This window comes from Triturus cristatus, chromosome 1_2, assembly GCF_964204655.1.
Source record: "Triturus cristatus chromosome 1_2, aTriCri1.1, whole genome shotgun sequence".
Taxonomy (NCBI): domain Eukaryota; kingdom Metazoa; phylum Chordata; class Amphibia; order Caudata; family Salamandridae; genus Triturus; species Triturus cristatus.
In genome coordinates this window covers 758,048,538-758,061,836 of record NC_140580.1, presented here as the reverse complement: position 1 = coordinate 758,061,836, position 13,299 = coordinate 758,048,538, and the positions used below count along the sequence as shown (strand labels likewise).

The 13,299-nt window shown below is 41.3% G+C and overlaps 1 protein-coding gene across 2 annotated transcripts in view; it reads right to left on the bottom strand.

The window, feature by feature from the left end:
• LOC146867967 (sperm flagella and cilia-associated protein 1-like) overlaps window positions 1-13,299 on the bottom strand; it is a 368,080-nt gene that overhangs the window by 321,677 nt on the left and 33,104 nt on the right. For both annotated transcript variants that reach the window (XM_085608716.1, XM_085608715.1), the window contains exons 2-4: window positions 8,117-8,228; window positions 3,987-4,152; window positions 2,780-2,813 (exon numbers count right to left, since the gene is read on the bottom strand). In XM_085608716.1, coding sequence (XP_085464842.1) covers window positions 2,780-2,813; window positions 3,987-4,152; window positions 8,117-8,228 — 312 coding nt within the window. The remainder of the gene's footprint in view (window positions 1-2,779; window positions 2,814-3,986; window positions 4,153-8,116; window positions 8,229-13,299) is intronic.

Below are 13,299 nucleotides of genomic sequence, written 5' to 3'. Positions count from 1 at the left end.
AATTAACTCAGTTCATTATAAATCAAGACACTGATATATTTCATCTTTGAAGAAACTGACAACAAGTGTTGGAGCCATTCATTTATATTGTCTCCCTGTGACGCTTCTGATGGAAGTGCCCCACACCGCCCCACATCGTCCTCCTATGGCAGAAATTTCTAAATGCTTTCTGCCTTCACTGACTACATGGGAACCCAAAGAATGGTAGACTGGGCATCATGCGCAAGGCTTATAGGCTCCTATTAAGCCAACAAGTCAACTGGAGCAGTAGATGAGGGTACAATCATTGTGGTACTTCGCAATGTGGACCGTAGCAATCTAATTGTGCTTAAAGCGGCCTTGATAAAAGGGCCCCTTCAAATGGAGAGAAGAGGTATTTTGGCCTTCTTGGACCAAGGTTCACAGACACCACATAAGCGGCTGCATATTCGGGTGATTCATAGGGAGCGTCAAGATTTCTATACCAAGGTGTCAGTCTAGGATCCAGCCAAGTTTAAAGTGTGGCATGAGGGCAAGACCTTTGCTTCCTTGCGAGTGGAGGTGGTGCAAACCTTTTTTGATGACGTCAGAGCTGGATCTTATCCCTGAGTGCTTACTTTACGGTGAACTGGAATGGCGGGTCACTACAGTACTGTACAGTACTGCTGCATTCTCTCTAGCAGTTAAAATTTGATGTTGTTTGGAGTTTGAGAAACTTATAATGTTCCTTGTATTGGTCTAGTTGTGGTCTCAATAATGTTCTGATTGTATTTGAGCATCCTGCTTCCTTTCACACGTTTTCGCTCACCTTACCACTTATCCTCTTCTATTATTGATCACTTCTATCTTTCCGAGGCTCTCTCTGCTTTCTTTCCCTCAGGAGATGTTAGTAGATAGATGGGATAATATATGGAACTTGTTCATACTTTAATGGCTATTGGAATGGTGATGTGTTTCCTGCACACAAAACTAGCTGGAATCTGCCTTCTTTGAGGTGCTCCAGTGGGATTCACTGTACTTGACCTGATTTACTCTCCAATTAAGATGATAAGAAAACATAAAATTATTTAAACCTTAAAATAAGTGGTACACCTAGTATACTTATGCCTATGCATGGGTGTTGATGTATGAGCTCTGGGAATTCATGAACATTGTCATATGGACACGTTGAAAGCTGCATCACTCCTACTAGGGACCTTTTTTGCATACCTAGCAGGTGCAAATCCTGCCACTTTCACAGACGGACAACTTTTATGGCCAAAAGACCCTCGTGAATCGGGACCACTACATATTGAATCAGTTTTTTGTGTGATTTCCACAGTTTGTTAGTATTTTCACTTCAGACACATATAATCAGCAGCCTCCATAAACACATAATCTGAAGGGTGGTCAGCATAAAAAGCACATGTAAATGTAATAAATGTTTATATTGTAATGCTAATGTTTACGGTTTTATGGCTGCTCTAAAACCTTAAGTGAACTTGAAGTCAGGATGTAACTGGGAATGCAGCGTTTTTCAGGTACGTGTTTAAGCTAGTTTGGCGCGATAGAAGAGAGAGGGATTGGAATGTTTCAAGCGCAAGGTGGGAGAAGGGAAGTAACAGGGGGGTTCATGGAACGTTTTCATATTTACGGGGGAAGAGGAGTGTTTAGATTCAGGTTGGCACTTAGGGAATTTATTATTGAAAAGATTATCGTTTGTTTATTCTTTGGATGTTTTTCAAATTTATGAGCATAGACAAAGGGTGTTGTTGCATTTAATCTGTTGTTATATAATTAGATGACATTATTATGAATGTTCTTTTAAATTACATGAGGTAATGGCGATTCTCTATATTAATATTTTCAGTGACCCCTGAAGAAGGGCTTGTGTAAAGCCCGAAATGCATTGGGTAACAATAAAGAACTGCTGCTTTGAACGTACCGTGCGTTTTGATCGTGTTTCTGATAGAGGCCTGGATGGGCACATCTTCAACATGTGAAGCATTCGAAAAGCAGGATTCGAGTACTTGTGGATTAAAAAGACGAGTTTAAAAATGGACTTAAGTTTGTTTAAAAAAATGGAAAAAATGAGGATGAATTTGATAAGGAACAGTTTCAAGGAAGTTGGTATATCCACTCCCCGCTGTGCGACTGGGTGTGGAACGAATTTTCGCTCCCCACAGTATGGATTATATTGGTATGCCACCAGGGCAAGGCATTACCCAGCACGCACACACTTTTCTGTTGATCATGATATATAATGGAGAAAACAAGAAGAAAAAACGGTGTGCACACCACCACTTTGATAATTGCTCTAAAACCTTAAAATATAAAATATATTTGTTTTAAAGAAACTATATTTTTTTCATAGAAGTGTTCAAACCTGGAAAGTCTGGGCCTTCTCTAGACAGTAGTAAGACCCGTCCACGTTCACAAGTTGTTAGCTTTGATTCTCTAAATTCTGTTATTATTCTTGAATAACTGCATGCTTCCAGGGTTTAAAAGTGCTCTGAAACTGTCACAGGGAGGCACTACTTACAACATCTGAAGAAAGAAGTCTCTATAGCTCTAATCTCACAACTCAATTTGATAAACAATTTGAGTATTAAGAAAATAAATTGCAGTGTTGTAGTTGGGGGACATAAAAGAAATATACATTCCCTTGTCTGGGAAAGGATGAACCACCACATTTCATGTTTTCACTTTGTTGTATAAAAAGCTTTCTGTGGTTCTGAGTGTTTGACAAGCACAGCTGCAGAACCTACCCCTCAGTTTCTGCGAGGAAGGCGTGCCCTCCCTTTTAAAAATAGAAACGTACCTTGTGTTAAACCAGTGCTGTAATATTCCAAATCCTGCAGAAAAGAGAAAAAGTTATTTGCTTCCATTGATTAAATAACATATTTAATTGTTTGCTGCTATAATTCTTGCATTGAATCAAACAATCACCGAAGAGGTCAGCCATTTTGAATGCGTCAGCAGTATCCCACAAAAAACACTTCCAAGTGGATAGGAAGGTGGCCATATCTGGGGGAACTAGGACAGACTTAGTGAGTGACCATCGAAGACGGCCATTCGCTGGTTTTAGAAGTGTTTCATTATGTTGCCAACTTCCAAGCTCCACTGCTAGCACTTGGAGTTGGAAACTTTAGAATCTGAGTGTCATGAAAACTTTTACAGTAGCCGCTGGCTTCTACGGGAAGAGGGGGAGGGGGCGCGTGTTCAATTTTCTTAAATAAAACCTTACCAGGCGAATGCGACGTCCTCTGCTTCAGACCTCCACAGGAACTGGAAGCTGGAGCCTGGAACTCCCTTGACCAATCAGGGCTCTACTCTCATGCTGTGAGAGCAGTGCCCTGATTGGAGGGAGTGGTCTCACTTTGTGCTCCACAGCACTCTAGAGGCCTGCACTGGCTCTAACCCAGCTGGGTTAGAGATGTTTAAAGTGCGCTTGTATGGCTGGCTGTCTCAAGACGGCCGGCCAAAAAGATATGTACACTTTAAACATAAGTGCATAGACAGCCCATCCTCCTCCCTGCTGCTGTCACTCAGGAGCGACCCCACCCCGTCCTGACACTTGGCTCGGGATGCGGATAAAAAATAAAATGGTAATAAATTACGATTTGATTTTCATTGGGTTTTGGGGGGATTTTAAGCGGGGCGACGCTCCTCTGCTCCAAGGGAGGAGCCCCCCCCTGAAGAGTGTGAACAAATACACTCACAGTCCCCACTTTTACTATCAGTTCGCCCCCACACACCACTATTTTTAGCTCTTTGAGCTTTTGTATAAATGGATTACCCAGGGTTTTTATCACAATATTAAATCGAAATGTACGGTTTAAAGCCCCGCCAGTCCAGGGGCTATTAAGAACAGGTAATGTTTGGCCAGAGTGGTCCAAAATGGAGGTCTTGACTGACCTCATACACATCTTCGGTGCAACAGGCACATGCTGGACGTTGACTGTGACCTCGATAGTGCAAAACACAGAGCAGCACATAACTCACTGAGTTGGGCTGTGGGCACGCACCTTTGTTTGCTTGGAGGGACGATCTCGCTGCACCTTCCCATGAAGCTTTTCCTCAATCTTCTCTCGGAGTGTGGACAGGAATGGCTCCACAACGTCAGAAGAATTAGCCACCAGCTTCCGCACATCCTCCTCTGCAACCTGGAAATTCAACTTGGAGAAGACCTTCCTGTGAAACAACCAACCATGGGTCAAAAGATAGCCTGCATGAATGCTGCCCACCCCGCCGACTCCACATACAAGTTACATTGTGGTAACACCATAGGATCTCACTGTAACAAATACCCAGACACTTGGGGCCCGATTCACAGAACTAACTTAAGACAAAATCCTAAACTTACTACCATTTTGGTATTCACAGAAGGCACTTACTCATTTTGGTATTCACAGAACGCACTTACTCATTTCGGTATTCACAGAAGTTAGGAGTCCTAACTTTAGGACTCCTAAATGCCTTCTGTGAATACCGAAAGCCTTAAAATTAGGATTTTTCTCAGTTTAGTAGTAGTATAGTTAGGACTCCTAACTTTAGGACTCCTAAATGCCTTCTGTGAATACCGAAAGTCTTAAAATTAGGATTTTTCTCAATTTAGTAGTCCTAAGTCTAAATTTAGGACTACTAAATTGAGAAAAATCCTAATTTTAAAGACTTTCGGTATTCACAGAAGGCATTTAGGAGTCCTAAAGTTAGGAGTCCTAACTATACTACTACTAAACTGAGAAAAATCCTAATTTTAAGGCTTTCGGTATTCACAGAAGGCATTTAGGAGTCCTAAAGTTAGGAGTCCTAAATTTAGGACTACTAAATTGAGAAAAATCCTAATTTTAAGACTTTCGGTATTCACAGAAGGCATTTAGGAGTCCTAAAGTTAGGAGTCCTAACTATACTACTACTAAACTGAGAAAAATCCTAATTTTAAGGCTTTCGGTATTCACAGAAGGCATTTAGGAGTCCTAAAGTTAGGAGTCCTAAACTTAGGACTACTAAATCGAGAAAAATCCTAATTTTAAGACTTTCGGTATTCACAGAAGGCATTTAGGAGTCCTAAAGTTAGGAGTCCTAAATTTAGGACTACTAAACTGAGAAAAATCCTAATTTTAAGACTTTCGGTATTCACAGAAGGCATTTAGGAGTCCTAAAGTTAGGAGTCCTAACTTCTGTGAATACCGAAATGAGTAAGTGCCTTCTGTGAATACCAAAATGAGTAAGTGCCTTCTGTGAATACCAAAATGGTAGTAAGTTTAGGATTTTGTCTTAAGTTAGTTCTGTGAATCGGGCCCTCAATATCCAACCTACATTGACAAGTTTATAAGCTGCGACGGCACCACCCAGCCTGAACATCAAACACCTTGCCACAATGTTACTGACATAATAGGATCAGACTGTACCATCAACCCCCAACCTGAACATTAAATACCCAGTCTGATCATAACAGTAAATACGTTGTTGCACTGTGATGCCTTTATAGATTCAGACTGTATCACCAACCTAATAAGTATCCCTTCCCATAATAATAAGATCATAGACTCCATCAGCTACCCTTCAACATTAAACACCCAGTAACTAACTAATCGGTCAAACTGTGATGACGTCTGAGTATGCATCGCTCAACCTGGAACTTTAAATTCTGCATCACACTGTACCAATAGATTCTGAATACCAAATAGACTGTTTCACCTTGATGTCATCATAGGTTTTGCTGTCATCACTTATCTTGAACTGTAAACAGCCCAATGGGCAGTACAGCCAGTCCCAAACATCAAACACCCCATCACAGTATGAGGACATTCATGGATCACATTCTCCCCCAACCTTGAAACTGAATTACTCTCTTACGCTGGGATGTTCTCATATGTGTTGGCATCACAACTAATTCTGATTGACAAAGAGCTCATCAAACAGTCATAACATTATAAAACAGAGATAGCAATTAACCCAAAACATTAAATGCCCCATCACGCTGGGATCACATTATATCCTCAGCATGAACCACTAATCCCAATCATTAAATGCGTGAATAGACTTTGATGGCAACATAGGTTTTCGCTCAATGGCCCTGATTTCTTAAAAACAGCAATTTCTTCAGTCCCGTGAGAAAATAATTTAGGGGTATCTGCATTATGTTTGAGGCAGAACATACTTTTCATGTTCAGAGGTTTACCAAGAGCGAAAGAGAGAGAAAGGCTGAAAAAGGAAGACAGAAAGATGTACAAAAAGATAGGAAAACAGTGACAGTGGGAGAAAGCAGTAATGAAAAAGAATCTGAAAGAGTGAGATATAGACAGTAAGTGTAGGGTAGTGGAAAAAGAAGCAAGACTGGTAGCCTTGGCATTCAGAACCCCTGGCCTTCAGCAGCGGAGGAGGCAGGCTCCTATGGAAAGCTGTGTGCTCCTGCAATTAAATCTTTTTACAAATTAAGGGCTGGTGGAAGGCTGGATTTCAGGGTGCATTTTATTGGTCATGTTTTGGAGGACTCCGAAAACATTCAAGCGCTCCTCAGCTTGAACCTTCATGTCACCTGTGGAGCTTTGTAGACGTAGAGGGATCAAACTGTATCTTGTTTGAACGAAAAGGTTCCTAATCTCCTCATCACTACCTTTCGGAAGGTTAACAGAGGGGGGAAGGAAGATATGAAGGCCCTCCAAGGAAAGCCGCTATCGATGCAAGTGCATATCTGCTAACAGCAGACGGTCAGCTTTAACAAAGAGTCTTCCTAAGTAAGGGATCATCAGGCCGGTCACATCTATACTAAATTTCAGGATATCCACATAAGATACATTTATATGCCATGGTTCTAAATTAACTAATTTCTATAGTCAGTGCCTATCCTCAATTTTAGTCATGAATCTAGTTTGCCCAAACCAACGTTCAATACCTATGTCCTAAGTGAACAGATTGTGGGGTCATGAATTCTGAACCTGTAAAAAGACCTCAACTAGACTGGCCTACCGCCGTAGTGCTTTAAAGCACGATGTCATGTACAAGGATAAACTGATAGCACCCGCACCCTCATCCTAACACTGAGCCTCTGGGACCAAGCTGGCAAGTTAGCCAGCACACACATGAAAGCCAGGATCCAGCTCGCTGATTTGTAATTTCTAAAAGGCCTTGACTTAGGATCTGTTCAGGATTTATTTTTCATTGAGTGCGAGAAAGGCTCGCATGAGCTTGAGGACGTTTACGCTCACAAGAACACATTCAGATGCACCCTTCTTTGTGAGCACCAATATGGTCCATAGTTTGGCCCAAGTTCACAGAGTATTTATTGTCTTACTCCGAAAGTTGTTGCCTCAATATGCATAGTTTCCAGACACTTCCTAAAAATGACACAATCCTTGCTTACTTGTAGCTGCATGAGATGAAGATGCCACACTTCCAGATGGCCCTAAAAACATTTTATTGAATGGCTGCCATTTTGTGAATTTGAGTTAATAAGGATGAAGTGTTTCATTTGTCTGATGGACAGTAGTAGCGGCTCGAGAGCTTTAGCGTTATTATTGTGGGATAGAGTCCTGAGTGATGTGTATGAAGGTACCAAATGGAATTTTTGACGTAGATTCTGGTAGTGGAGAGTTAAAAGGATATAATCATGGGTTGTGGCGGTGCACTCCTAGGAGCCCCTTGTCATCTAATGATGCTTTTAAGAGGAGTAGAGTGTTTTTTATTTTTATTCTTACTTCTAGGTGGGGATATTGTATCACCTTGAAGACTTGGATGATATGGTGCTTGAGGAATACCAGAAAACTCAAATTCAGCAGGATCCTCACTACCTTAAAGACTCTTCAGTAGAACATTCGCATTGGAAGATCACAGCAGTTTAACGTGGCAGGAAAGCCGACGTAGGTGCATTGGAATATACCTGACTAAATAAATACTCGTAAAATATGTAAAAAAACAGATGATTCTCGGGCAGCTTTGGTGTGAAGGCCAGAGGAGGAGTGGGGGAAGTTAAAACCGACTGTCATGTGTCAACTGAAGATGCCACCACGACCTTTCCTCCTGATCTGAAGTCTGTTGATGAGAAAAATGAAGTAGGAGGATTCTAGAAATAGTGACCAAGTCAACATAAAGATTCTGTGAGGGGAGAATATCAGTCAACTATAGCACGAAAGCTGGAATGCTTCACACTTACCTGTTCAGTGTTGCCCAGTTGCTCAGCTTCTGCTGGGTAGAATTGGCTGGAACATAGTTGTGCATTTCCACCAACTTAGGGAGAAAATGCTTCACAATTTCTGCCACCATGACTAAATTAAAAGACAAAGGAGAAACAGATGATACTTAAGTTTTGTCTCTAGAGTAGCTAACTTGCATGTGACTAAGCTTTCCCAGTCATTTATCTGATTCCATGCTGACAGTGGGCGATCTCGCGAAGAACCATATACCTTGTTAATGGGATATAAAATGTTTTCAATGATGAAATCACCAAAGTGGTGTCAACATTGGTCTATTGCTTTTAGCCACAGATCAGAAAGCCACAGAGATCACAAAAAAATCTAACTTCATTCTAACATTACCAAATGAATGCTCCATTGTTTCCTGCATATTGAAATTCTTCTAGCTAGGGGACAAAATTCCTCCAATTTATGATTTCTATATATTTTTGTAGATTACTAGCTTTTTAAAATAAAATGTAATTGAGTGCCGGGGACTAGATGAATAAGAGCGAAAGTATGCACTTTGTTGATCGCTGATGTCCTGGATTGTTAACTTATGTGTATTTACCATAAGGATCTAAAGCGATATGGGAATTCCATATGCAGTTTGGTGACTTCATAAAGACATGATATAGTTAAGTGGGATCTGCTGAGTTTGTTAGGGATATAGAATGGACATGCAGGGTTGGTGATTCTGCACATTGGTGGCACAGTTAAACAGGGCTTTTTTATTTATAAACAGCAAATTGCTGTAAGGGTAATGCTGACTTCACAGCAGCATGCAGTTGAGCTGAATCTGTACAAAAACAAAAAACATTGGTACATCAATTTTAAATCCTTGATATGAATTCAAACACCACAATGTACGCTGTACGGTTTCCCCAATCTACATCCAATGTCACTTATCACCATCAGGCCAGGCGGCTCAACATATACAATAAACTCTTCCAGTTTCTCACATTAGTGTTCAAGCGCCTTGAGTTCAATGGTAACTGAAAAGCCTGTCTTTTTGGGAGGAAATGCTAAATATGGAGGAGAATCCACTGGCTGAATTTCCTCCATAATAAGGATGGTATGGCTGAGGAAATTAAGCTTGTGGATTCTACTCCATGTGGATTTCCTCCAAAATTTGGAGCAATTTCTGTTACCACCAAACTCTAAAATCAGGTTTTAAATACTCTAGTACTAATATGGCAGCAGAGAGTAACTTTATATTAATTTGGGTCCATGAAGCATCCCAAAAATAAGTAAATATACCTTTATGTTGTTTTCAGTACTCTTAGATCATGTTTTTCTTCAATCTTAATAGCTTGGGAATAGCCTGTGATTGGCAGAAGGAACCAAAACGAACCGCTGACACATTTAAACTTTTCTGTAAACTCCCAGAACAAGATTCACTCTTTACGCAAGCCCTGTCCCTAACCACTCCCACCCTGGTCTTGCAATTGTTTACTGATAAGGATGAAACATGGCATGCTCAAAGGAAAATACTCTGAGTGTTCTGAATGATGGAGAGCAAGGACTATAAGCTTCATACCCACAAAGATGGTGATTTTTATTTGATCTGTCATCCCGCATTCCCTCCGTCCCTGTTGGTTTTGAATCTGGACAAGGGATGACAGCATATTGTATTGTTTTGTATTGTAATTGCATTTATATAGCGATTACTACTCCTGATGAGTGGTTAATTAGTATAATGAAATCTGAAATTAATTTGAGTGCATGCACAACAAGGCTTCAAACAAATAAATTACACAGAGCTTCCTGGATGAATGCTGCATTATTCTTGGATAAAGCGTTTAGTAAGTAAGGTTTGCAGAAAGCATCCAAAGTAGGCCATGTCACTGTCTTAGAAATGTATGTAATGGGATTGTGTTTTCAGAAGGCAACCAATGTTGCTTTTGCTGTGGTGGAATGAGTATGAAGTCTCTGAGATGCCTGAACTCCTTTAATGTGTTGAGGCTTTGAGATAAAGAAACTATCCACCATTCAATAGTGACTTCTGCTACCCAAGTCCTTTGCGAAAGGCCACCATACGCTGTGATGTCGTAACGTTTCCTTAGCTGGTGAAGGATGGTGTGAAGCTTTATAAAATGAAGAATTATTTCTCAACGTAAGTGAAATTTCAAAATAAGTATTGAAATAGATGAATAAACCATTCAAAATAAAGAAATTTATTTTCATGTTGCAACCGGGATAATCATTGAAAAGTCCGGCAAATAGGGGAACAAGGGTTAAGGCAAGAAGAATCTCCTGAGACCCTTCTAGAATAAGAGCATCCAACTAGGGCTTCCTCCCAGGTCTCAGCTGAGGGAAGAACTATAGACATGGAGTGTTGTCTTGTGTAGTGAAAAAGGCTTTTCATGGAAATCAGCAGTTCTTTAAGATTGCTTACCCACTGTCATGGAGCATTATGTAGTCTGCTAAACATATTCACCTACACATAGTTCATTCCCTGTAGATGGGACACATGCATAAGCATAGTGTTGTCAAAAGCTCAGTTGTATAGCTGACTAGCAAAATGATTCTGACAAACAGGCACCACTGATGCATTTTTGCTGAAATTAAACATGGAGGAAAAGATTTTGATCAGAATAGAAAAACCTTTCCCTAAAGCAGGAGAAGGAAGGATCTAAGGCCAGAAAGGGTGGCCTTCAGCTACAGATGGTTGATATGAAGGTCTCTGCCCCAGCTGGCCAGAGTTTTGGAGTTTAGTGGTCTCCAACTGTCCAGCAATTAATCCATGGTCATTCTGATGCAAGGTGCAGAAGGATGAATGGAAAGGGTTGCCTCCCAAGTACACCAAAGAAGGCACTTTAGTATGGCTCCAGAGAACACAATCTTGTTTTATTTCTGGTTGACTGAACTGATCACAGTGTGGAGCTTGAACTTGCAACCATGCTAAGGGACAACATAAAAGCTTTCGTTGACTTTGGTACCACTAGTAACTCTGTGGACTCCTTTACCTCACCAATATATTCTGGAGAAGTGGGGATTCCACCAGGCTGTTTATACACTGTGGGCCTGGCCACAAATATCAGAGGCGGTAATGCTGTTTTGACCTCTATGTACTACGGGGCAGATTTACAAGCCCCTTGCGCCACTTTTGAGTCACTTTTAACATGGAAAAAGTGACGCAAAAGTGGCGTAAGGGGCTTGTAAATCTGACCCTACCTGTTTAATGGTCTCGCATTTGATGTTAAGGATAACCATGGATTGCCTCTGTTTTTGACAGCACATTTCACCCCACAGCCCACCACGGTTCTAGGCAGACGGAATCTAACACTGACTCCCCAGACATCCAACTCACATTTACTAGATGTCAATATTCTTTGTAGTGCCACAGATAATACATACAGACACAATTGAGACTCGTTTAACACAGTAACAGCCCCAGAGATTAAAAAAGAGCTCTGCTGTGCATTTTTAGAGAGAGAGGGAAAGGCAGACCCACATAAAATCACCATCTGTTTGATGGCACACTATCGTCAGCTTCACCATCATCAAAATAATTTAGACACTATTGAGCAATTCTCCAGTTTTTTGTAAAGACACGATCATCTGTGCAGCAGCTACACCCGCCCTGGCCGCCATGCACATGCACTGTGAGTACTCCAATGGGATACATCCATCAAAGCCTGGTAGCTCCTAGAAAATCCACTGGGAGATCCAGCGCTAATTGTGCTACCATTGTTACCTGTATTTATTTAGACTTTTTGTAAAGTGTGATGTGTCTTCTTTTAACTACTTGGGAGCAGACCCTGAAGGCAAAACGAGGGGGATAAGATGTTGGAGTTCAATTGAGTGGTAACCATGAGTTCTGGCCTTCTCCATTCTCAATCCCTCTCTCTTTGGGGTTCACTTGAAAGCAGCTTTACTGACATTCATTTTCATCAATTTCTTGTACATTTTGTGATTGGATCAAAACATATGATCCAGGATGTTTCAGAGTCTAGGGACTCGTATACCCAGGGATCTGCCTTTGTCGAGGGGCCTCCTGATTGACTGTTGGTTGATGAGGTGGGTTTACGGCGGGTGAAGGGTTCTTGTACTGAAGTAACGAAGAGTTAGTTGCTACAGGTCCTTTTCCAAAGTACAGTTCATGAATAGGGCAGAGAACATTCATTTGATCCTAGCATCTACTGCCGCTAATTTAGTGCTTTGAGTGCTGTTTGATTTGTTCATGATTGCAGGGGTTTAAGAAGGCTTCTTGATTCTGAAGTCTTTGAAGCATTGCATTTGGTTTCTTGGAGAGACCAGTTAGATGATGATGTAGTGGTCAAGGCTCTCGTCTTCCGGGTGGTCATTCTGGAGCGGGAGGGGAACATGTTGCAGGTTGACACCCTTAACCACTGCCTAGAGAAGAACATAACATCAAAGTCGAAAAGTATCCACAATTCCCTTGCAGTCAGAAAGGGTTGGGTGAGGGATTCCTTGACCTAGGGGGCAGTCAAAAGGTGGCGAGGCAGCTCGCATTGCCCTGTCATTTGGATCTCAGCTTTGGCACCATTCAGAAAGAGGGCAGACACACATGGTCTTGTATGGGAAATGCAAACATATGTCTAGTGTTATTTGAGAAGATTTTGAAGGCACTCTGAGTACATCTTGACAAAATCACAATGAGTCTGTTAGCTGTCTTCGAGGAATTTCCTGCTCTTTGTTTATTACAGCCTCATTCACGCCCTTCTCCCCTTTATGTATGAATCTATGTTTACTGTCAGCCCAGGTTTCCATCAGGGCAGTGCTCCATACATCATAGGAACCAAACACTTATAGCTAGCATACGGACTCTAGCACATCTCAAAAGGGAGTGGAATGGTGACAGTTTTTTAAGCCAGACCTGTTCCCATACAACTTCCTTCACCTGGTTGTAGGGAAGGAAAAGACTGAATCATGGGGAAATCATCCCGCCATATCTTTGCATTGGAATGATTGGCCATCGATTAGTGGATATGCTAGTTAAAGGGGAAGGATACTGTGGTGCAGGGAGGACTAAAATGCAAGAGGATTATGTTAATAGCATTGACACCCTCAAAAGACCTGCAATTCTGAGGAAGTCAACTGGCCATAGGCTAACTTATATAAGAACTTCTTTAGGGACAGGCAGACTTTGGACTCTGAAATGGGATGGACCAAACCATTTTCCAGCAAGGTCCACTAT